Raw genomic sequence first — 23,261 nt, 5'->3', positions numbered from 1 at the left:
TGATCCTCTCGCTGCCATAAGAGGGGCAGTGAAAGCCGCTGGGGACTGAGGGCCATTTGTTTCGTTGTGCTGTCATGTGCTGGAAGGTTTGGTCTTTTCCTCTTCATGCTGACCAGGCGTCTTGAAGAGAACCACTCTACATGTTCGTCGCCACCTAAGTGACGTAACAGGGCTTACCATCAAGAAGTTGTGCATGAATGGATTTTAGGGAGGCCAACCGGACTTCTCCTAAATCTTCTGAAATAGAAATATATTGGATCCATCAGTGTTTTAGACTGAGTGTCCGATAACACGCACAGAATGCCTGTTCCCCTCTAAGCCCCTAAGTTGAGGGTAGCCAGCTCTAATTCAAGAATGAGAATAGTGTAGAGGAACTTTATTTACTATTATGATACGCTTTTGTCCTGTGGAGCCATGCAGCAGTTTAGGAATGATATTTTTTAGCTTTGTCTCAGGTAGAAAAATTAATTGTAGTACTAATTTGCACACTTGAATGAAATCATAATTAAAGTATATTTTTAACTTAAATTCTAACTACAAACTAAGTACTATCAGATCCATCAGGTATGAGGGGGACACGAAATTTTCTCTGGTCTATGAATTCAGGTAACGAGCTAAACTAAGAAAAGTTACTGGCATACTCTACCAGTCTTCCTAAGCAGACCAAAATACATGAAGTGTATTTTGGCACTTGCAGAAATATCAAAATGAATGCATGCAGTTTTTTTCTGCTTTTGCCAACCTAAACTTAGCCTTAACTTTATTTACCAATATGCATCACATTGGTAAATATCATATAATTGCTTGGGAGACTCCTTCAATGTCACTTCGGCTCATCAGTAAAAATATGCATTTAATTAATGTCATTACTCAAATTCTCCTCCCAACAGAATAGGAGAGAATACTTGGATAAAGGCCTTTATACTTTGAGTACATATTCAACAGAATGTGGATTACCTAATGGCTAGACACCTATATGATTGTCCTGGTTATGACAGTTAAGGCATCTTCAGACCAATTTAGCTTTAGCCAAATTAGTCTAAATTTTTCTGAAAATAAGAGAATCAGATAATGGTAATTACACAATCAAATTCATTAATTTATAATATATAAATTTATAATTTATTATTATAAATTATTTAAGTTGTATATTTAAGTTGTACATTTAAATTACTGTAATAAAATAAATTATTTAAATTATTTATTATAATTTACATAGTATTTATAAGTAATTATTGTGTAAGTTTAAAATTTACACAGCTATATACAAATATCCGTTGTTTCACCTGGATCTGGTGCTTGGGGTTTGGAAGAAGAACAGATTTTCTGGTTTGGACATCCTTGACATGCTACTGCTTTCCCAGCATCTGTACTATTTGTTCCTGGACAACCTAATAAACAAATGAATAAAGAACCAAATTATCAAAAAGCCATAATATTTGATTTAAGTAACTCCAAAGTATTATTATTAGTAATGGCAAATTTATACAGCATCAACCAAAAAAAAAAAAAAAAAAATCCACTTCCTATTTCACCTGTCCCCTCTAAATTTATTCAAACTACTCACTTCTGCAACACCAGATAGAAACACTTGAACAGAAGTCTGCCTAAAAGCAAATTTCTGCACATCTATCTTGCAACCATCCATACTCAATTTAAATTTATGTTCTCTTGTGTGTGTCTGAGCAAAAGGAATGATACAATCAACATTTAGCTTACTTAATCCATTCAATACCTCAATAAAATCACCTTATAGGTGCCTAGTTTCCAGATGCTGCAATTTGCACAACTGAAGCCTATCTTGGTAACAGTACTATTTTATTCTCACTAATCTTGTTGTTCTTCTCTGCACCCTCTCCAATAGGTTCATATCCTTCCTAAAATGAGACTTCCAGATCTGAATGCAGTATTCAAGATGTGGCCTAACCATTACCTTACACAACAAGATAATCACTTCCTTATCCCTGCTGACAAAATCCCTGTATATCACTGACAAACCTCATGAGCTGTCCTAGCAAACTGTGCAGTATTCGGAGAACTTCACACCTGACTGCACAATTACCCCAGGTCTTTGTTCTCCACTACCCTTAGTGTGTATCACACAGTTGGTATGTTATTCTAGAATTACTCATTATTGTTATTATTATTATTAATAGCCATATGGTACAACAAGGAAGCCTGAGGTTTAGGCTGCACAAGGAAAAAAAAAATTCCCAAGTTACCCTGAGAGAGAGAGAGAGAGAGAGAGAGAGAGAGAGTCAAAAGTAGAAGGGAATCACCAAGAAAGAGAAGAATGATGATATCCAGCTAAGGACCCTGGGTGTGCCAAGCCCATATTCACCAAACATGAGCCCCCAGGGTTATATCTATACGCATTAAGCCTACCTAATATGCCTTCATCAATATCATTAACAAATATAGAAAACAACAAGCCTAGAACTGAACCCTAGGGAACTTCTCTCAACTGTCCCTTTATCCATTGTCCATAATGCCAAACTGCTCCAATTTCTACAAGTCTTTTATGCAGAACAGTATCAAAAGCTTTTCTGAAATCTAAGTATGTGATGTCAAAATAATTTTTTGCATCTTGTTACGGCATCATAGTATCCAATCAGATTGGTCAGACAATATCACTCCTTAACAAATTCACACTGGAACTGCTGTATAACTGCATTCCTATACAGATGGTCCTACAGCACTTTAACCACTGAATCCATTATTTTCGTTAGAACAGAAGTCAAGCTTGTAAGTTTATAATTATTCACTTCACCCTTCAATCTCCTCCACCTTGAAATGGGAGAGACATTCACTGCAGACATTCAAAATGTCTGCAGAATTGCAGGCAATTTCAATTCAATCCTAAATCACAACTTTTTCTCAATGTTAGTACTGTTAAGAAAAACATACTTTTTAAGCAAGTCTTCAGATCTCCTACTCTTAATATCATTAGTACTGACATACACAACAATATCACCTTTTTGCCAATGACAGGCACTTGACCCCATTGCACCTATCCTTTTTACAAAATATATTTCCTTGACAATAGCAATATCCTGTGGATCAGTGTATTCTGACATGTAGGATATCTTGTTATCTAATGCACAAGTGTAGTGTCCAAAATTGTGCTCAGTGGCTGAGTACTTCATGGGATATCTCTTTTTATTCCTTCAGGGTATCAATCCTGTTCTTCAAGTCCTCATACAAGCCCATAAGAATGCTGAATTGGCACTTAATTTCCCTCACTCCCTGCACAAAGACATCTTTGGCTGTATTATGTCCCACTAGATATAACTTTACAAAAAACTCTGTACGTTGCTTAGAATCTCAAGAGAACCGCCATTGGCAGTCCTCTCCTGAGCCAAAGCATTTCTGCTACTTTGGACTTTTTGCTTTCTGCTCTTGTTTGAGGCATAATATTAGTCGAATTTTAATTTAAAAATATCAAATGCATTAAGAAAACATGGCAGAATTTAAAAAAAAAAAGTGAAATAAGTCAGGATTTTTTTTTTATTCTGTTTGCTGAAAAAAAGTTTAACACATATTTTCAAGGACATGATGTTGAAGAAAAACAAACATTTCAAATTAAATTCTTAATAATTAAGAATACAATAATCTCAATTATTACCATACTCACCTTTAATGCCATACTGATAAAATCATTTATAAATAAATTCCATTCGTAATTAATTGTTAGGGCACTGCCATAACCCCCCTCCCAAATCCACACCTATTGCCTCCCAACTATCATGGTAATTTGGTAACCTAAAGACTAGCAATAAGGGACAAGCTACACAAGCGAATAACTGTTCCCTCCTGGCTCATGGATGAACCCCAAACAGTCTCTCCCTACATCACTCATCAGAATACAAACTTCATCCAATCAGATGACATTAGCATTAGCAGGGGCATATGATGCAAGAAAGCAAGCTTCTGCAGCATCAGCCAAAAAAAAAACCTCCCATTTCACCCCTCCATTCGTTCCAAATACCTGTTCAGCTCAGCTTTAAATTTATTTAGGCTATCAAATTCCACAACAAAGATGGAAGTCTGTTCCACCAACCAACTACCCGCTGGCTAAAGGGAAACTTCCGCACATCTATCCTACATCTGTCTATCCTCAATTTGAATTTATGCCCTCTCAGGTGATTATTCTGAGCAAGAGAAAGAATCCCATTAGCATTGGGCATGCTCAAACCATTCAAAGCTTTATACACCTCAATCAGATCACCTCACAGGTGCCTAGTCTCTAGACACTAATTTGCAAGACTTAAGCCTTTCTTTGTAAGAGCAACCCTTTGTTCCATTCACTAATCTTGTTGCCCTTCTCTGTACTCGTTCCAACAGCTCTACATCCTTCTTAAAATGAGGCCTCCAGACCTCTATACAGTACTCAAGGTGTGGCCTGACCACTGCCTTATATAAGTGGATAATCACCTCCTTATCCCTGCTAGAAAAATTCCTGTATATCATTGACAAGACACCATGAGCTACTTTTGCAGGCCATCTGCACTGATCAGAAAACTTCATATCTGCCTTCACAATTACCCCCAGGTCCTTTTCATTCTCTACCACTGTCACTGTAGTAGCACAGAGTTGATACTTTACTCTGGGGTTACTACTTCCCATATGTGTACTTCACATTTGTCAATGTTAAACTTCATTTGCCACCTCTCAGCCCATCTGCTCAACTTTTATAGATCCTGTGCAGCAGCGTACTGTCATTAGTGTCCTTAACAACCCTCCCAACCTTAGTATCGTCTGCAAACTTGGACATTAAGCTTGATACACCATCATTAATATCATTTATAAATACAGAAATCAACAATGGACCCAACATTGAACAATGAGGGATTCCACTAATAACATTAGTCCACGATGAGCAGTGTCCACTGATTAGTACTCTCTGTCTTGTCCCACTCAACCATCCCTTTAGCCATAGCAGCAATTTGCCTCCAATGCCACACTGCTCCAATTTTTTCAGAAGTCTTCCATGTGCAACAGTATCAAAAGCCTTTCTAAGATCCAAATATATGATATCAAAGTTATTCCCTGCATCCAGTTCCTTTGTGACCACATCATAGTATCCAATCAAATTGGTCAGGCAAGACTTTCCTTTAACAAAACCATGCTGTGTCCAAGCTATACCTGAAGTCTTGTCTAGATGATCCTGCAGTGCTTCTTTAACCAGCGCCTCCATTAATTTTCCTGGAAAAGAAGTTAAACTAACAGGTACTATAATTACTTATGTTGCCCTTTGATCCTCCTTTGTGAATTGGGGTCACATTTGCACATCTCCAGTCCATGGGTCCAAAGAAGCTCTCATAATTATGGCTAAGGGTTTGCTTACTTCCTTTGCTGCCTCCTTTAATATAACTGGATAGATCCCATCCATCCCGGGTGCCTTTTTTATGTTTATCTTCAACAATTTCTCCTCCACTTTCCTCTCAGTTATTACAAAATCATCTACCTCACTGCCAGAGTTTAATTCACCTCTGGCATTCCCCTCCCTGAATAACTCCTCATGTGTGAATGTAGATGCAAAATAGTACTCATTTGGTTTGTTAGCCAAATGAGCAGTCCACTGGATATTCAACCATCAATATCCAGTAGACCAATCTGATTCATCCCTTTCCTTCTAGAGTTTACATAGGTAAAGAACTCTTTGCTGTTTTTCTTTGCCTCCTTTGCCAAAGATTTCTCATAATCTGCCTTTGCTGCCTAATCTCCTTTGTGACTTGGTTACAGACCAGCTTATATCTATCATAGGCTTCCATGTCACCCATTAATTTATATGTATTCCATGCATTTTTCTTCTCTGCCATATGTCTCATTAGTTCATCTGACATCCATTTAGACCTAAACCTTGAACAATATTTCTTAGTTGGTATATAAAGCCTAGTAGCTTTTAAGATAAATTCTTTGAATGCTTCCCATTTTGAATTTGCTGTTGGTAACATTACCAGTTGGTCCCACTGTATAGAATTTAAATACTGTCGCAGACCACCGTAGTCGCCTTTACGAAAGCAAAAACCCTTCCCTTTACCTCTGATGGCAGTTACCCCTTTGAGTAAATCCCATTTCAGCACACTGCGATCACTGCCACCTAGTGGTTCCTTTATCTGCAGATTCTTAATGCATGAAGAATCACTACAGATAATCAAATCAAGATTATTACTCCCTCTAGTTCCTCCTGAACATGCTGAGGTAGAAAACAATCACCAATAAATCCACAAAAGCCTTGCTAGTGTGTGAGTGACCAACCCACAAATTTCAGTCAATATCTGGGAAATTAAAATCCCCCATTATAAGACTCTCTGATTTACTGGCCCACTCTATTTCCCTGTACAGTTTCTTATTATACTCATCAGAGTCATTATAACACACTCCTACACTCAATTTTGATCTTCCAATGTTTATGTCACACCAAACTGACTCGACACAGCAATGTCGACTGGCTTCACTTCCTTGGATTTTATGTGTTTCTTAACTAATAGCACAACCCCTCCTCCCTTCCTATCCTGTCTATCCTTTCTGTACACATTGTACTCGCCAAATTGCAGTTCTGCATTCCTTATGTCTGTGTGACACCACGTCTCTGTTATCCCAACAATATCTGCCGTTGATGTTTTGAGCAATACCTCAAATTCATCAAATTTATTTACCAAACTCCTAGTGTTGGTGTATACGCAAGTATACATGCACCTATTCCTATTCTTAGCTACCCTAACACAACCCATATGTTTACTTGTACCACAATGACGCCCAGCAGTCTCTGAAATACCCTGCATTTTGTTTTCCAGGCTGCGGTTGATTCCAATAGAAGCAGGGCAAGAATCAGTTTCACCTCTGCCAGTGGCTACTGTTAATCTATTAGTCCTTGTATCCCCCCAAGCTAGCAGTTTTCGACCCATCTAACACTGCCTCAATAGCATCAGCAAATATTCTTGCACCCTTTCTATTTAAGTGTATCCCATCCCTGTAGAAGCAGTCTTTCCTGTTAACATCCTTCAGAAAGGGAGAGTTGAAACTTTGAAACTGATTTTTGCACTACTCGGATATACAGTAGCCAGGAAAACGTGATATGAGAGATTACAAGGTTTGCTGGTAGCTCACATGGTGCAAGTAATTGCATAACATGTGTTAGAGTGGTTACTAGGAGCAAAAACATGTACATACATTAATGATAGGAGAATAGTAAATAAATTTGAGGAATTTTAAGTATTGGTTATGTCATCAAATGTGAATGTTATATAGATATCAAAAACTTGGTGCTGCTCAGATACAGGAGATGCAGAATTTGAATATAGAGAGTACAATGTTTACACTTTGCAGTTACTATATGTTTCTGCTTACAGACATATACAGTAAGTACAAATTAGTCTGCAATAAAGTCACAAAGGAGGGGTTAGACAGACAAAGCAGATTACAACAAGTCTTTGGCTAGGAATGTAAAGAAAAGTAGCAAAGAATTCTTTATTCATGGTTCTGGTTGCTTAAAAATTAAATATTTTTCATCTAACTGAAGATGCATTTTGGGGATGAGCATAGCAGAAGTATAACAATTTATAACTGGAAGGAAGTAGAAGATAAATTGTTGAGGCAAAAAGTAAATAATTTTGTATTTACCAGTTTTCAAAAAGTTGCTTTTCTTTTCTTATAAGTTGCATTTGGTCCATTTATATATAAATAGCTAACACATATGAATGATGCCTTCATACCTGTATCATGGTTCTGCCACTACCTATCTACCTTAAGTAGTGACAAATGGCATATCTCAAGGACCACTTTGAACCACAAAACTCTGTATATTTTTCGATACACACCAGATTACATTAAATAAAAGTCAGCCTGATATATGACGCTCTTTAATCATAACATAAAGGTTATCAACCTTTTTTGTTAATAAAAAAAAATTGGAGTTACTGTATAGTACAGTAAAAAATCATATATTATATTACTGCTTTTATGCATTTTTAATTAATTTTCAATATTTTTGTTATGGGTTCATGTATCATCTGACACAATTAGTTCTTAGGTTCCAAACCTATTCTTTGTAGGTTGAGAATCTATGACTTAAGAGTACTGTAATTTTGAGATATTTTCCATTACAAAATATTTTATTTAAAAAAGAGAACCAATATCAGCCATACAGAAGTATTCTAAGTAACATATGAGGATTCCAAAAAAAAAAAAAATTGTGGTTCATCTCCCTTCCACGGGGTGTCTCACAAGTCTCAAGACATCACATATAATACAATTTGTGTGTATTATTATTCCATTCTTTTTTTTCCGTTTTTTTTTTTTTTTTTTTTCAGGTGAAGTGCTCACATGGCAGATACCAGCCCATTTTCAATTTAAGAAAAATTTGAATTGAAAATAGTGCAATAAGGTTTTGTGAAAGAGATCACAGAGCAAGTCACATCCTATGAATCTCCTTTAAACAAAAAGGAGACTCAAATGATTTTAAAAAGCAGTTCAGTAAATCAGCACTACATGGCTGCAATAATGAGATTGAGATGTGCATTTAGGAAGTCTTTGACACCCATGTCATATTACACAACGCTGCATATGGAGAAGAATCATCTCATGCAACAAAAATCTTGGCCTGCACACAGGTACTTTGAATTAGTAATGCTCCACAATAAATAATAATAATAAATACAATAATAATAAAACGTATATTGGAAATGCATTAGTATGTCCTTGGACTTATAGCACAAAGGATCCAAACTACAATTTGCTATGGCCAGCAAGTATTTGGCTGTAGGAACAAACTTCCAACCCTTCTAGCAATTTGTTTACACAAATTATATCACATCACCTGCCCAACCCTTCTAATAATTTGTTTACACAAATTATTATAAGGGTTGGGCAGGTGATGTGAGAAGAAATTAAGTTTTTTTTTTTTTTTTTGCTTGATGTTGAAGCTTGCTTTCTTGCATCATTTGCCACTACTAATACATGTCAAAATTAGTGTTGATGACTTTTAAGTTTGATCCTATGCAGCTCAAACAGTTTTTACGTAAAGTGGCCAGTTTATGTTTCTGTACTATGATATGTCAGCCTATTAATGCTTCCTAAATTCTTTTATTTCAATAGCATTTATTATTATTATTATTATTATTATTAGCCATATGGTGCAAGGAAGCTTGAGGCTTATGCTGCACCAGCCAAAAAAAAATTTCCCTATTACCCTGAGAGAGAGAGAGAGAGAGAGAGAGAGAGAGAGAGAGAGAGAGAGAGAGAATAGAAAGGAATCACCAAGATAGAGAAGAATGATGATATCCAGCTCAGGACCCTGGGTGTGTGCCAAGCCCATACTCACCAGATGTGAACCCCTGGGGGTTACAGAACTAAAGTTGTGTTAATTAACAGAACCCCTTATATTTGTTAATTAAAATGGGCTTGATAAACTCTATTTCAGAAGGGTTCAAAAGTACAACTCGGTTGTACTTTTTGAGGCTAATTTATGTTATGCTATGTCATAGGGAGCATGCAGTTGCAGTGGCAAAACTGAGGATCAGGCGGGACGTATTTACAACCCCATATAAATTCTGTATGAAAAATAGCATCTCCTTTTTTATACGTAACACCTGAAAAAAAAACTCGAAAAAAACTTGTGCTGATGTGTGTGATATGAACTTTAATTAAAAAAAAAAAAGGAGTAGATTTACATAAACTAAAAACTAACTTTATATGGCGCAATAACAAATTTTAAGTCTTGGCTATATTTAAAAGCGTTTGTTTAAAGAAACAACTGTATCATATTCAGTATAAATGTAATTGGCTGAATATAATTAAAATAGAGAATCTTGAAAAAAAAAATAATAGAATTAAATATATAAACTGTTGCTAAGCGGTGTCTTACTTTCTGGAGCATTATCAGGAACATCCGCCATGATAAAAACATCTAACACGTGGTCATGGATACGAAACAGGAAGAGTACGCTCCCTAGCTAGAGTTACTTTAGCGTCGCGCCGGCACAGCGTGACACGTTCAGAGCATTCAGCTCCAAGGTGTGACTGAACCGAGATTCAAACCTGTTATTGTGACAGAGTTGTATGCTTCAGTCTACAGAAATGCTTATGGTTTTGCACATTGCGTGACCCAAGTGGGAGTTTTCCAGCAACGCTTAAAGCCATCACTGTCTATTGAATAGATTGTTTGCGATTATCACCAAATGATCCTCCATGACAAATCCATGCTATGAAGTCCGTATAATTTCACTCCCGCTAATATGGGCCTGCAAAACTTCTTTAACTACAGACACCATTATTTTTCCTGAAGTCAAGCTTAGAGGCCAATGTTGCTCTAATCGCTCTTTGATCCCCCCTCCTTTGTGAATAAGAAAGACAGTTGCACACCTCCAGTATACATGACTCCCCCCACATCCGAATCCAAGGATGATTATGCTCTCATAATTATTACATCTTTTGCTTATATCTTTTCTTCTTTTAATGTAATTGGATAGATCCTACCAGTCCCCAGGTGCTGTGTTTAGTTTTAGCTTCAGATGAGATGTAATGTATTAAGCGCCAAATTAATTAAGGTTAAAAAAAAAAAAAAAAGCTTTTAACCCCGGGGGCTCACATTTGGTGAGTATGGGCTTGGTAAACCCAGGGTCCTGAGCTGGATATCATCATTCTTCTCTTTCTTGGTTATTCCTCTCTCTGTGTCAGGGTAACTCGGGAATTTTTTTTTTTTTTTTTTTGTTTGGCTGGTGCAGCATAAGCCTCAGGCTTCCTTGTACTATATGGCTAATAACAATAATAATAAAAACTTCTCGTGCTATTGACAGGATTATAACCGAGGCCTTTCCCACCAAGAATAGAAGGTAATCATTTATAACTACATGCTGCTCTTGAGAACCTGTTTCACATTGAGGGTAACTTGAGCAGACCAGATGGAATATTAACTGACAATGGGTTTTAGACCTCAATCGAATCCTGCATCAAGTATATTGTTTATATTAATAGTATTGGCAAAATGAAGCAAGAAATAAAAAAAATATTCTGTATGCAAACACCTCTTTACCCACTTCATTTGCTCATTTCTTCTGATAATTTGTCCAATCCAGCTTTAAATTTAACTAAACTTTCTATTTCAAAAACACTTAGTGGAAGTAATTGAAACAACCACTGTTTTGTTTTGTTGATGGTAATTATTCCAATAAGTCAAATTGTTAATCAGAATTTATACTTAGAAAATTTTTCATCAAGTGGCCAATGCATTATGATACAATCTTTGTTTAAGGGAAATAAAAACCATTCTGTTTACCAGATGGCAATAGTCGTGGGTTTAATGCTTATGCAGAAAGCGCGATTTTTGTAAAATATAGCGAACGAAAAACCTCAGTTTCTAGGGAGAAAAACCTTGCTATCTACGCCTGAGACCGACTAACTCAGCCACGGAATGAAAAAGCCCATTAAAGTTCCTCGGGTTATCGACGGGATTCAAACCCGGGCCTTTTCCACCCAGTGTGGGGAGGACGGTGACGATACCACTGTGCTACACAAGCAGACGGACAAAGAACAGAGACACTATGCAATATATGTATACATTACCACACCAGTATTCATAAGATTTTATTGGATTAAATTTTAAGAATTTTATAACTCTGCAAAAGCTGGTCCCAAGCCCAGTTGAGAAATTAGGAGGGAACCAAGTCAAGACGGTATAACTATTCCAACAGTAGCGGAGGACATGTCTGGGTGATTGGTGCAAGTTCTGTACTTTGTCTTCTCCATTTTAACAATACATTAACCTAAAAACAGTAAAAGCAATTGGTAAATTTGAACAGAAGGTGAATTCTTGTAGCGTACTTTATCATACACTATATATTGAGCAGTTGAATGGTGTAATAAAATTAATAAAAATACTAACTTGTCTGGAAAAGTTTATCAAAATCAAAATATACTATATTACAAGAACAGTAATGATGTGCTTGCTTAACTTTTAGCCCAATAAACAAAACCAACCAAAAGTTGTCTTACATAATGTCTGACTGGAGACTTGGGTAGCAATCCTACCACCAGATTAGCTATAGATGAGCTGGTAACCCATTATAGTGAATCTTTCATTACTCGAAAAACTCTCAAGAATAATCGGACTGTCTTAAATGGAAACGACCTGGATAATGGAAAAGGACTAATGAGATTGAATATCGCAACAAAGAATATAAAAGGGATGACAAAAAAACTAGAAGATGACTGAAAAGTTGATATCACTATAATATCAGAAACAAAAAGGTAAAATAAGGTGTCTATAGATTTAAGTTTATACGCTTTGATTTATTCGGGAGAACTAAGCAATAACTGGGCGTCATCAGGAGCGATAATTTTAACCAGGAAACAATGGAAGAAAAAAATCATAGACTAAACGTGGATTTGACCAAGGATCATACAAATTAAACATAAAATTCTTAGATATAATTTTAATATAATTGGAACTTATGCACCAATAGAAGGAAAACAGGAATAAACTTTTGCATATTCAGGTGAATATACTTTTGAATATTCAGTAAAGTTAAGGTTATTAATACATTCTTCTGGCATATAAATATTCACAAATACACAAGGAAGGCAAGAGGAAGCAAATCGATAACCCTACTTAACATGATTTTTACCTCCAGCTGTCAATGGTTGTTTCTGGTCAACTTTTATGTATTAAAATTTAAAATCAGTCATAAAAATTTCCTATCATGTCTCAGTTTTAAGATATAGATAAATAACTGGATTCTGTACAAAGATATTACTGTTTGAAATACAATTTTTAAACTTATTAACTTTTGGTTGATTTTGTTTATTGGGCTAAAAGTTAAGCAAGTACATCATTACTGTTCTTGTAATATAGTATATTTTGATAAACTTTTCCAGACAAGTTAGTATTTTTATTAATTTTATTACACCATTCAACTGCTCAATATATAGTGTATGATAAAGTACGCTACAAGAATTCACCTTCTGTTCAAATTTACCAATTGCTTTTACTGTTTTTAGGCTAATGTATTGTTAAAATGGAGAAGACAAAGTACAGAACTTGCATCAATCACCCAGACAACTTCTGCTATGTCTGTGAACACTTAACCCCAAAAACTGAGAGGAAGAAAATATACAATGTCACAAAAGTTGCATATTCATTGTACTACGGCTGCAAGATCGGTGACCAAAAAAACATTGGGCTATCTATCGTATTACTTATACAACGAACTGAAGGCTGTGGTTATAAGGCAAGCTGAGAGCATTATCTTTTGCCGTTCCTTCACAATATTTGGTGTGGCGCGAACCCAGGAATCATTTCGACGACTGCTATTTCTGCATGACAAAAATAAAAGGTATTTCCAAAAAGAGCAAGCACTGCATCAAATATCCAAATATCCCATCGGCAATTAGCCCAGTGACACATGGTAAAAAACTACCAGTACCTGTGCAACCATAATCTTGGGGGATTGGAAGTGGTGATGAAGGTATAGAAGAAATTGTTTTACCAGATGTCGCGGAACTAGGCACTTCACAATATTTGGATTACGAGCCAGAAACAGAAAAGGTCCCACACTACATTGAACAAGAAGAATTAAGTGACTTGATCAGAGACTTGGGCTTACCCAAAGAGAAGGTTAAATTACTCGGATCCAGACTACAACAATGGAACTTACTCGCTAAAGGTAGAAACATTACAACGTACAGTAAGCGAAATGAAGAGTTTTCAAGATATTTTTCAATGGAACACAACGTGTGTCTACAAAGACATAGTTGGTCTTATACACAAATTGAATATTGATCAATATTCGAATTGAATATTGATCTGAATATTGTTTGCCTTTTTATTTACTTAATTGTTATTTTATATTGAACTTTATAAGTAGCCATATAGTTCTAGATACGCTGGTTGTTTTTATTTTTAATTTAGATAAGAGTTTTTGTAGATTACTACTTAATATACGTAAACCCGTTGTTTCATTCGCATCTTGCAGCCATTGTTTTTGTATAGAGTAATAGGGAATTCAAATTTTTAATTGTGGAAATTAGGTAGCTCTAACGTAACGTTATATGGCCTAATTCGCATCCCTGTATTTAGAATTCTATTAGATTGTGTAGTATTGACAATTAATTAATTAAATTTATTGATCTTATTAATTTAAAATGTCATGACCCAGATTAGAGCAGAAAAGCAACGGGCACAAAGTGGCAGGAGTGCTGTGACAGGGGGAGAACTGAGGGAGGTGATTCTCAAACGCGTCACACCCTAAAAAAAATGTGCAACTCGTGAAATGTTTGCCGAACTTCTGGAACGGAACATGATCTAGCCAAGGAGGATGTCTTTGTGTGTGCCAGGTGCAGAGAGTGTAGAAAACAGGCGTCACCTCAACATTCTGATGGGCGTCTATGAGAGCTTGAGGTGTAGGGTAGCTGCCCTCGAAGAAATTAATATGAGGGGCCCGTCAAGCTCTCAGCTGCCCAACTCAACGCCAGAGCTCACTCCTGGGCATCAGGCAACACAGCGGCAACCTCTAAGACAGAATGCGCTGGTCCCACAGGAGTTAGTTATCGTCGGTGACTATATTGTCAGGAAGACGGGGATTATTGTAAAAATGCTTTAATTTTTACCTCATGGCTTGCCATTAAGAAGCAGTCACCGCTCCAAATCACCCTATACTTTTGCCACTGCTATACTTGTAGAACAACATTCACTTCCTGCAAGAGACTGCTTTCTTTTCGTTCTAGCACGTGCTCGTTCACGCCGCGCTAGGGAAAGCAGCGGTTGAAACATTATTCCACCGTAATATGTCCGGCTGGGTCACAGAGAGAGAGAGAGAGAAAAGTCCTTATTTTATCGGATCGGACGAACGTTGTGGATGTAATATTTACAAAAAACGATGAGAAAGTATGCGACTTTTGTCGGGAAAGAAGAGTACCTAGAAAGAAATACCCTTTTAGTGTAATCTGAACCAGGTAACAACGGGATGTTTGTTTGGAGATGCCTTGTATAGAAGTGGGCGAGCTTTATGTCTGGTAATCTCTGCCAGGCAGTCTGGAGAAACAACCCTATAAAAATATGAGGTTCCCCTTCTACTCCTCATAAATTCCATCTTTGGCTAGACAAGTCCCCTAGATGACAGTCCCTATGTTTTACTTCTCTCCTTAAAATTGGCCTGTAAATCAATACAAGTCTGGGGGAACTCAAAGAGGGGAGACATATATATATGAAGGGGGAAGAAGAAGGTAAAAAAGGAGTTGTTGTTGCTGGAGTTGTGATTGTTGGTTGCAAGGAGGGTCGCGGTGGTTGAGAGAGAAGCGGGAGTTAAGGTATTGAAGAAGTCGTGTCGCCGTAACAAGACAAGTGAAGACCAAGACAAGATCGTGTTAAAAAAGAGTATCAGATGGGTTCGTCTGTTGACTTTTCAAACCCCGAAGTTAACCAGGAATTTTCTGGTAGGTCCAGCCTTGTTTTAGATTACACTCCGAATGAAATTGTCCCACAATAAAACCCTTCCCCTTCGTATTATCTACACCCTCATACATCCCTCCTCCTTGATATACACTTTGTTAAATGTTTATCTATTGAACTTAGATCCTAAGATATATTACCTACATCATTACTTTACACAAGACAGTGAGACATTGTCAAACTCACCTGTTGGTTTAACAGTGGTAACTGAATGAACGGACAGCAAGATGTCTGTCGGTTCACACAAGTACGAGAAATAGCTGTCCTCCCAGGCCACATGAAGAGCACAGACAAGTTTATAAATATGTAACATTGTCACATCAATCCATTGTTTAGCCAGAAGTAAAGGTATATAATTTGATGTTAACATATTAATGATGTAATTATTAGCATCTTTTAACCATTTGTGTAATTTGTGTATGTTTAATAAATCATGTTTTGTTTACTCATCCTTGCCTCTTAGCCATTCTCTTGCCATACACTATCCACAGCACGTTAGAATAAAAGCACCATCATCTGAGGCGCTCTGGAGTCTAACCATCTGGAACGAGACCAAAGCGAAAATCACAATGCGATCGTGTTGTTGCGAGTCTATTCTCTACATCCCGGAATATGTCTTGAGAACACGCTTAATATTAACCAATAGTCGATCATGAGAAACTCAGGAGCCTTCTGGACACCTATATTAGTGAACCAGCTTGCCTGGAAGCCGTAGGGTTTACACTGAATGTTGTTTGGCAAGCGCACTATAACAGAAGGCCTGTGGAACAATATATTGTGGAAAAAGGATAGATAGATGGAATAGGACCAGGGTATGTTTGCCAGGGGCAAAAGTTGATGACGTTGTAAAGCATATATCATCTTTTAAGGGCACAAAGGGTGATATTGTTGTACTCGTTGGCACCAATGACATTAACAGTAGGAGATCTGCAGATTTACTTAACAAGTACAGGTCAATATTGCATAAAAGACATGAATTAGGGTTAAATTTGAAAGTGATTGCAATTCTGCCCAGACACCATAGGAGAGAATACATGATGAGAGAGAGCCTTGTCAATCAATTCGACCCTGGAGGAAATGTGCAAGGCTCAAGGGGTAAAATTTTTTTCAGCCTGGTCTGTTCTTGTTAACAGGAAAGACTGCTTCTACACGGATGGGATACACTTAAATAGAAAGGGTGCAAGAATATTTGCTGATGCTATCGAGGCAGTGTTAGGTGGGTGGGAAAATTGTCAGCTTGGGGGGAATTCAGACTGAAAGGTTAAAACTAGCTGCACGCAGAGGTGAAGGTGATTCTTGCACTACTTCTATTAGAATAAGCAGCGACGTGGAGCGAAGAACGTTGGGAGCTTCAGGGACTAGTGGGTGTCACCGTGAAAAAGGTGGGTATATGGGATGTGTTAACTAATAATAAGAAAAGGTACATGTATACTTGCATGCATACCAATGCCAGAAGTATAGTAAATAAATTTGATGAATTTGAAGTGTTGTTCAAGACATCAACAGTGGATATTGTTGGGATATCAGAGATCTGGTGTAACACTGACATTAGGAATGCGGAACTGGAATTTGGGGAGTACAATTTGTACAGAAAGGATAGCCAGGATTGGAAGGGAGGAGGTGTTATGCTGTTAATTAAGAAAAACATAAAATCAAAAGATGTGCATCCAGTTGATACAGATGGACAGTGCACTGTTGGTCAGTTTGGTGTGACATAAGCACTGGAAAGAAAAAATAAGAGTAGGAGTGTTTAAAAGGCAATGACTCTAATGAGTACAATAAACAATTCGACAGAGAAATAGAGTGGGCTTGTAAATCAGAATGTCTTATAATGAGGGACTTTAACTTCCCAGATATGGACTGGAACTTATGGATTTGGCACTCGCACGCTAGTATGACTTTTGTGAATTTATTGGATGATCGTTTTCTGCAGCAACATATTCGAGAGGCAACCAGAGAGGTTAATACCCTTGATCTGGTTATCAGCAGTGATCATTCTTGTATTAAGAATTTCCACATAAAGGAACCATTAGGTGGCAGTGATCACAGTCTACTGATGTGGGATTTACTTAAAGATATAATTACCATCAGGGGTTAAGGAAGGGATTTTTGCTTCCGTAAAGGTGACTATAGTGGTCTTAGACAGTTTTTAAAATCTGTACAGTGGGACAAACTGATGATTTTACCAACAGCAAATTCTAAGTGGGAAGCATTCAAAGAATTAATAGTGGAAGCTAATGAACGTTTCATACCTATTAAAAAATATTGTTCAAGAATTAGGCCTAAATGGTTGTCAAATGAACTATTGAGACTCGTGGCAGAGAAGAAAAATGCATGGGATGTATATAAATTATCAGGCGACACAGAAGCCTATGTTATATATCAGCTAGACTGTAATCAAGTCACAAAGGAGGTTAGGCAGGCGAAGGCAGATTACGAGAAATCTTTGGCAAAGGATGCTAAGAAAAACAGCAACGATTTCTTTACTTATATAAACTCAAAAAGGAAGGGGAAGAATCTGATTGGTCCATTTGAAATCAATGGGTCGACTGTTGATGATCCTGCTCAGATAGCAAAGAAGTTGAATGAGTATTTTGCATCTACATTCACACACGAGGAATTATACGGTTTGAAGATGCCACAAGGTTATCAAATTTTAATAGGGTGCTTGTTGATTTTGCAATAATTGGGAAGAAAGTGGGGGAGAAATTGTTGAAGTTAAACATAAGAAAGGCACCTGGGGTGGATTGAACCTATCCAGTTATATTGAAGGAGGCAGCAAAGAAAGTAAGCAAACCCTTAGCCATAATTATGAGAGCATCTTTGGACTCAGGGGAAGTCCCCCACAGACAGCAGATGGGCAAATGTGGCCCCAATTCACAGAGGCGGATCGAAGGGTGACACGACTAATTACAGACCAGTTAGTTTAACTTCTGTTCCATGTAAAATAATGGAGTCACTGGTTAAAGTTGCATTGCAGGATCATCTAAACAAGACTGCAGCAATAATTCAGACACAGCATGGGTTTCTTAAGGGAAATCTTGTCTGACAAATCTGAACTGGATGCAAAAAATGATTTTGATATCATATACTTGGATTTCAGGAAAGCTTTTGACACTGTTGCGCATGGAAGACTATTGTACAAATTGGAGCAGAATGGTATTAAGGGTAAGTTGCTACAATGGATAAAATGATGGTTGAGTGGGAGAAGACAAAGGGTAGTAATCAATGGGTGCTGCTCTTCGTGGACTAATGTTATTAATGGAGTACCAGAGGGTTCGGTGTTGGGTCCATTGTTGTTTTGTCTATTTATCAATGATATTGGTCAAGGTATATCAGGCCTGGCATCGAAGTTTGCTGATGATACAAAGGTTGGCAGGATTGTTAGTGACAGTAATTGGCTGTATGTTACTGGAACCGGATCTAGAAAATTTGGGCAGATATGTTGAGAAGTGCAACTGAAGTTTAACCTTGATAAATGCAAAGTACTGCATATGGGTAGAAGTAACCCCAGAGAAACGTAGCAACTGTGTGGTACTATACTTAAGGAGGTAGAAAATGAAAAAGATCTGGTAGTAATTGTGCAGTCAAATATGAACTTTCTGAGCAATGCAGACAGGCTGCCAGGGCAGATCGTGGGGTGTTGACAATGATATATAGGAATTTTGTTAGCAGGGAAAAGATGATTGTACCTCTGTATAAAGCAATGATCAGGCCACGCTTTGAATATTGCGTGCAGGTCTGGAAGCCTCATTTTAGGAAGGATGTAGATTTGCTTGAGAGTGTACCGAGAAGGGCAACAAGATTGGTGAGGGCAATGAATGGATCCTCTTACAATGAGAGGCTAAAATTCTGCAAATTGCAGCAGCTGGAGACTAAGCACCTGCGAGGTGATCTGATTACGGTGTATAAGGCCTTGAATGGGTTGAGCACGTTGAATTCTGATGGGATTCTTCCATTTGTTTAGAATACGAACCTTAGGGGGGTATAAATTGAAATTGAGGAAGGACAGATGTGGAATAGATGTGCGGAAATTTGCCTTTAACCAGCGGGTGGTTAGTCGCTGGAAAAAAAACTTCAATCTGTTGTTGTGGAAGTGGACAGGTTAAATGAATTTAAGGAGGAACTCGACAAATATTTAGAGGGGATTGTTTTGTATTTTTTTTTTTTTTTTTTTTTGCTGATGCTGCATAAGCTCATACACTTTCTTTCTTGCATCCCATGCTACTACTACTACTACTACTACTACTACTACAATACCTCTGAAGGGTGTTTGTTTGTTGATGCTTCAAAGCTAAGTTTAAAAGCAGTTTTACTTCATAATGGAAATACTTTACCGTCAATTCTTTTTTCATGCTGTTGGCCTGTAAGAAACTTAAGTTAGTATGTCCCAGTTTCTTGCTGCTATACGTTAGAATGATTATGGTTGGAATATTTGAGGTGATTGGACTGCTTGTTGGGTTGCAAGGTGGTTTCACTAAATACTGTAGTTTCCTGAGTTTGTGGGATAGTCGTGAAACAGCCAAAAACTACGTCATACAACACTAGGACGAGAGATATGAATATATTCTCGGCAAAGACAATATAAAGTATATTCCATCGGTTGATCGACAAAAGGTGTTTCTTCCCACTTTACACATCAAGCTTGGATTGATTAAGAATTTCACTGAGGCACTGGATAAAGAAAGCAGAGGATTCGCATATTTACTGAAAATGTTTCCAAAAATTTCTCATGGAAAGCTGAAGGAAGGGATTTTCATAGGTAGTAGTAGTAGTAGTAGTAGTAGTAATAGTAGTAGTAGTAGTGGCATGTGATGCAAGAAAGCAAGTGTATGAGCTTATGCACCATCAGCCAAAAAAAAAAAAAAAAAATCACACCATTCCCTCCAAATGCCTGTCCAGTTCCTCCTTAAATTTATTCAACCTATCAACTTCCACAACGACAGATGGAAGTTTGTTCCAGTAATTAACCACCCGCTGGCTAAAGGCAAATTTCCGCACATCTATTCTACATCTGTCTTTTCTTAATTTGAATTTATGCCCACTTAGGTTCGTAATATGAACAAGTGGAAGGATCCCATCAGAATTCAGCGTACTCAACCCATTCAAGGCCTTATATACCTCAATCAGATCACAGTGTTGGTGCCTAGTCTCCAGCCACTGCAATTTGCAGAATTTAAGCCTCTCTTGGTAAGCGGATCCCTTCATTCCCCTCACCAATCTTGTTGCTCTTCTCTGTACACGCTCAAGCAAATCTACATCTTTCCTAAAATGAGACCTCCAGACCTGTACGCAGTGTTCAAGGCGTTGCCTGACCATTGCCTTATACAGAGACTCAATCACCTCCTTTTCCCTGCTAGCAAAATTCGTGTATATCATTGACAAAATCCAATGACCTGCCCTGGCAGCCTGTCTGCTTTGCTCAGAAAACTTCGTATTTGACTGCAAAATTACACCCAGGTCTTTTTCATTTTATACCACATCAAGTGTAGTACACAGTTCATACAAATTTTGTACATTTCTCTGGGGTAATTCTACCCACATGCAGTACTTTGCATTTTTCAATGTTAAACATCAGTTGCCACTTCTCAACCTATCTGCCCAAATTTTCTAGATCCTATTCCCGTAACATACAGCCAATTACTCTCACTAACAATCCTGATAACCTTTGTATCATCTGCAAACTTCGATAGTTTTTTTAGAAACTACGTTCACCAATATCATTGATAAATATACAAAACAACAGTGGACCCAACACCCTCTGGGACTCCATTAATAACATTAATCCATGAAGAGCAGCACCCATTGATTACTATCCTCTGTCTTCTCCCACTCAATCATCCTTTTATCCATTGTAGCAACTTATCCTTAATACCATTCTGCTCCAATTTGTTCAATAGTCTTCCATGCGCAACAGTGCCAAAAGCTTTCCTGAAATCCAAGTATATGATATCAAAATTATTTTTTTGCATCCAGTTCATTTGTAACCACATCATAATAACCAATCATATTTTTCAATCAAGACTTCCCTTAACAAACCCATGCTGTGCCTGAATTATTGCTGCAGCCTTGTCTAGGTGATCCTGGAATGCATCATTAACAAGTGACTCCATTATTTTAACCGGAACGGTGCAACTAACTGGATTAACAAGTTAAACTAACTGGTCTGTAATTACTGGTGTCACCATTCGATCCCCCTTTGTGAATTGGGGATTTGCACTTCTCCCGTCCGTGGGGACCTCCCCTGAGTCCAAGGAAGCTCTCATAATTAGGGCTTGGGTGTGCTTACTTCCTTTGCTGCCTCCTTTAATATAACTGGATAGATTCCATCCAGGCATTAAGGTGGTAGGAAATGAAAAAGACCTGGGAGGAATTGTGCAGTCAGACATGAAGTTTTCTGAGCAATGCAGACAGGCTGACAGGGCAGGTCATGGGGTTTTGTCAATGATATAGGAATTTTGCTAGCAGGGAAAAGGAGGTGATTGTCCCTCTGTATAAGGCAATGACCAGGCCACGCCTTGAGTACTGCGTACAGGTCTGGAGGCCTCATTTTAGGAAGGATGTAGATTTACTTGAGCGTGTACAGAGTAGGGCAACAAGATTGGTGAGGGGAAATGAAGGGATCCGCTTACCAAGAGAGGCTTAAATTCTGCAAATTGCAGTGGCTGGAGACACCTGCACGGTGATCTGATTGAGGTATATAAGGCCTTGAATGGGTTGAGCACGCTGAATTCTGATGGGATCCTTCCACTTCTTCATATTACGAACCTAAGTGGGCATAAATTCAAATTAAGAAAAGACAGATGTAGAATAGATGTGCGGAAATTTGCCTTTAGCCAGCGGGTGGTTAATTACTGGAACAAACTTCCATCTGTCATTGTGGAAGTTGATAGGTTAAATAAATTTAAGGAGGAACTGGATAGGCATTTGGAGGGAATGGTGTGATTTTTTTTTTTTTTTTGGCTGATGCTGCATAAGCTCATATACTTGCTTTCTTGCATCCCATGCCATTGCTATTACGCCTACTGTCCCAGGTCCTTTCTTATGTGTAACTTGAACGATTTCTCCTGCACTTTGTCCTCAAGTAAGATAGCTCCTAAAAGATTAGAATTTCAAAGAAACCTGAGTGACGTTGAACTGGCTGCATGGAGATCTTTCAAGGCTGTTGTACACGAATTCCCCGGAAAGTTAAAAGAAGAGAACTATGACCAACTGTTCACAAACTTGCTGAAATGTTACAAGAACAAAAGGGGCCGAATGTCAATGAAAATGCATTTCTTTCATTCCCATCATGATTTCTTCCTGAAAACTTAGTAGATGTCAGTGATGAACAAGGAGCGCGCTTCCATCAGGACGTACCTGCAATCGAAAAACGAGACGAGGTCACTGGGACTGTTGCATGATGGGAGATTACTGTTGGTTCCTTTAACGGGAGAGCAATCTGAAGTGTAAAATGAAATCATTGAGTGGGAAACATGTCTAAGTAACATATATTGGGTTTAGTAATTACAACCATGTATGCTGATATTGTATAAAAACAAGGAATGTTAAAAAATGCGTATATCCTTTGATGCAGATGTGACAGAAGTAAAAGATTGATAATTTCATAATCAGGACATTAATTTTGTTCAGAATAACCAACTTTCGTTGCAGAGGTATGAAGAAAAGTAAAACTTTGTCGGGTAGTGTAATTGATTATATTCAATGGTAAGCTGTGAATATTTTAACAATGGGATCGCAGTTTTGCCGACTTTTTTATGTGAATCATCGTTTGGAGTACCTAACGAGTAAATCTGATTGGTCACGGAAGTAA

At 37.7% G+C, this 23,261-nt stretch overlaps 1 protein-coding gene across 1 annotated transcript in view; it reads right to left on the bottom strand.

Moving 5' to 3' along the window:
- Positions 1-9,914, bottom strand: part of Nubp1 (NUBP iron-sulfur cluster assembly factor 1) — a 67,944-nt gene extending 58,030 nt beyond the window's left edge. Inside the window, exons 1-2 of the mRNA XM_090386946.1 lie at positions 9,869-9,914; positions 1,287-1,391 (exon numbers count right to left, since the gene is read on the bottom strand). Coding sequence (XP_090243072.1) covers positions 1,287-1,391; positions 9,869-9,899 — 136 coding nt within the window. The 5' untranslated portion in view covers positions 9,900-9,914. The remainder of the gene's footprint in view (positions 1-1,286; positions 1,392-9,868) is intronic.
- Between the last annotated feature and the right edge of the window lie 13,347 nt (positions 9,915-23,261).

Source organism: Mastigoproctus giganteus, chromosome 12 (genome assembly GCF_048544385.1).
Source record: "Mastigoproctus giganteus isolate SK-2022 chromosome 12, ASM4854438v1, whole genome shotgun sequence".
NCBI lineage: Eukaryota > Metazoa > Arthropoda > Arachnida > Uropygi > Thelyphonidae > Mastigoproctus > Mastigoproctus giganteus.
Note: the sequence above shows the minus strand (reverse complement) of the source record. Positions and strands in the feature narration are given on the sequence as shown.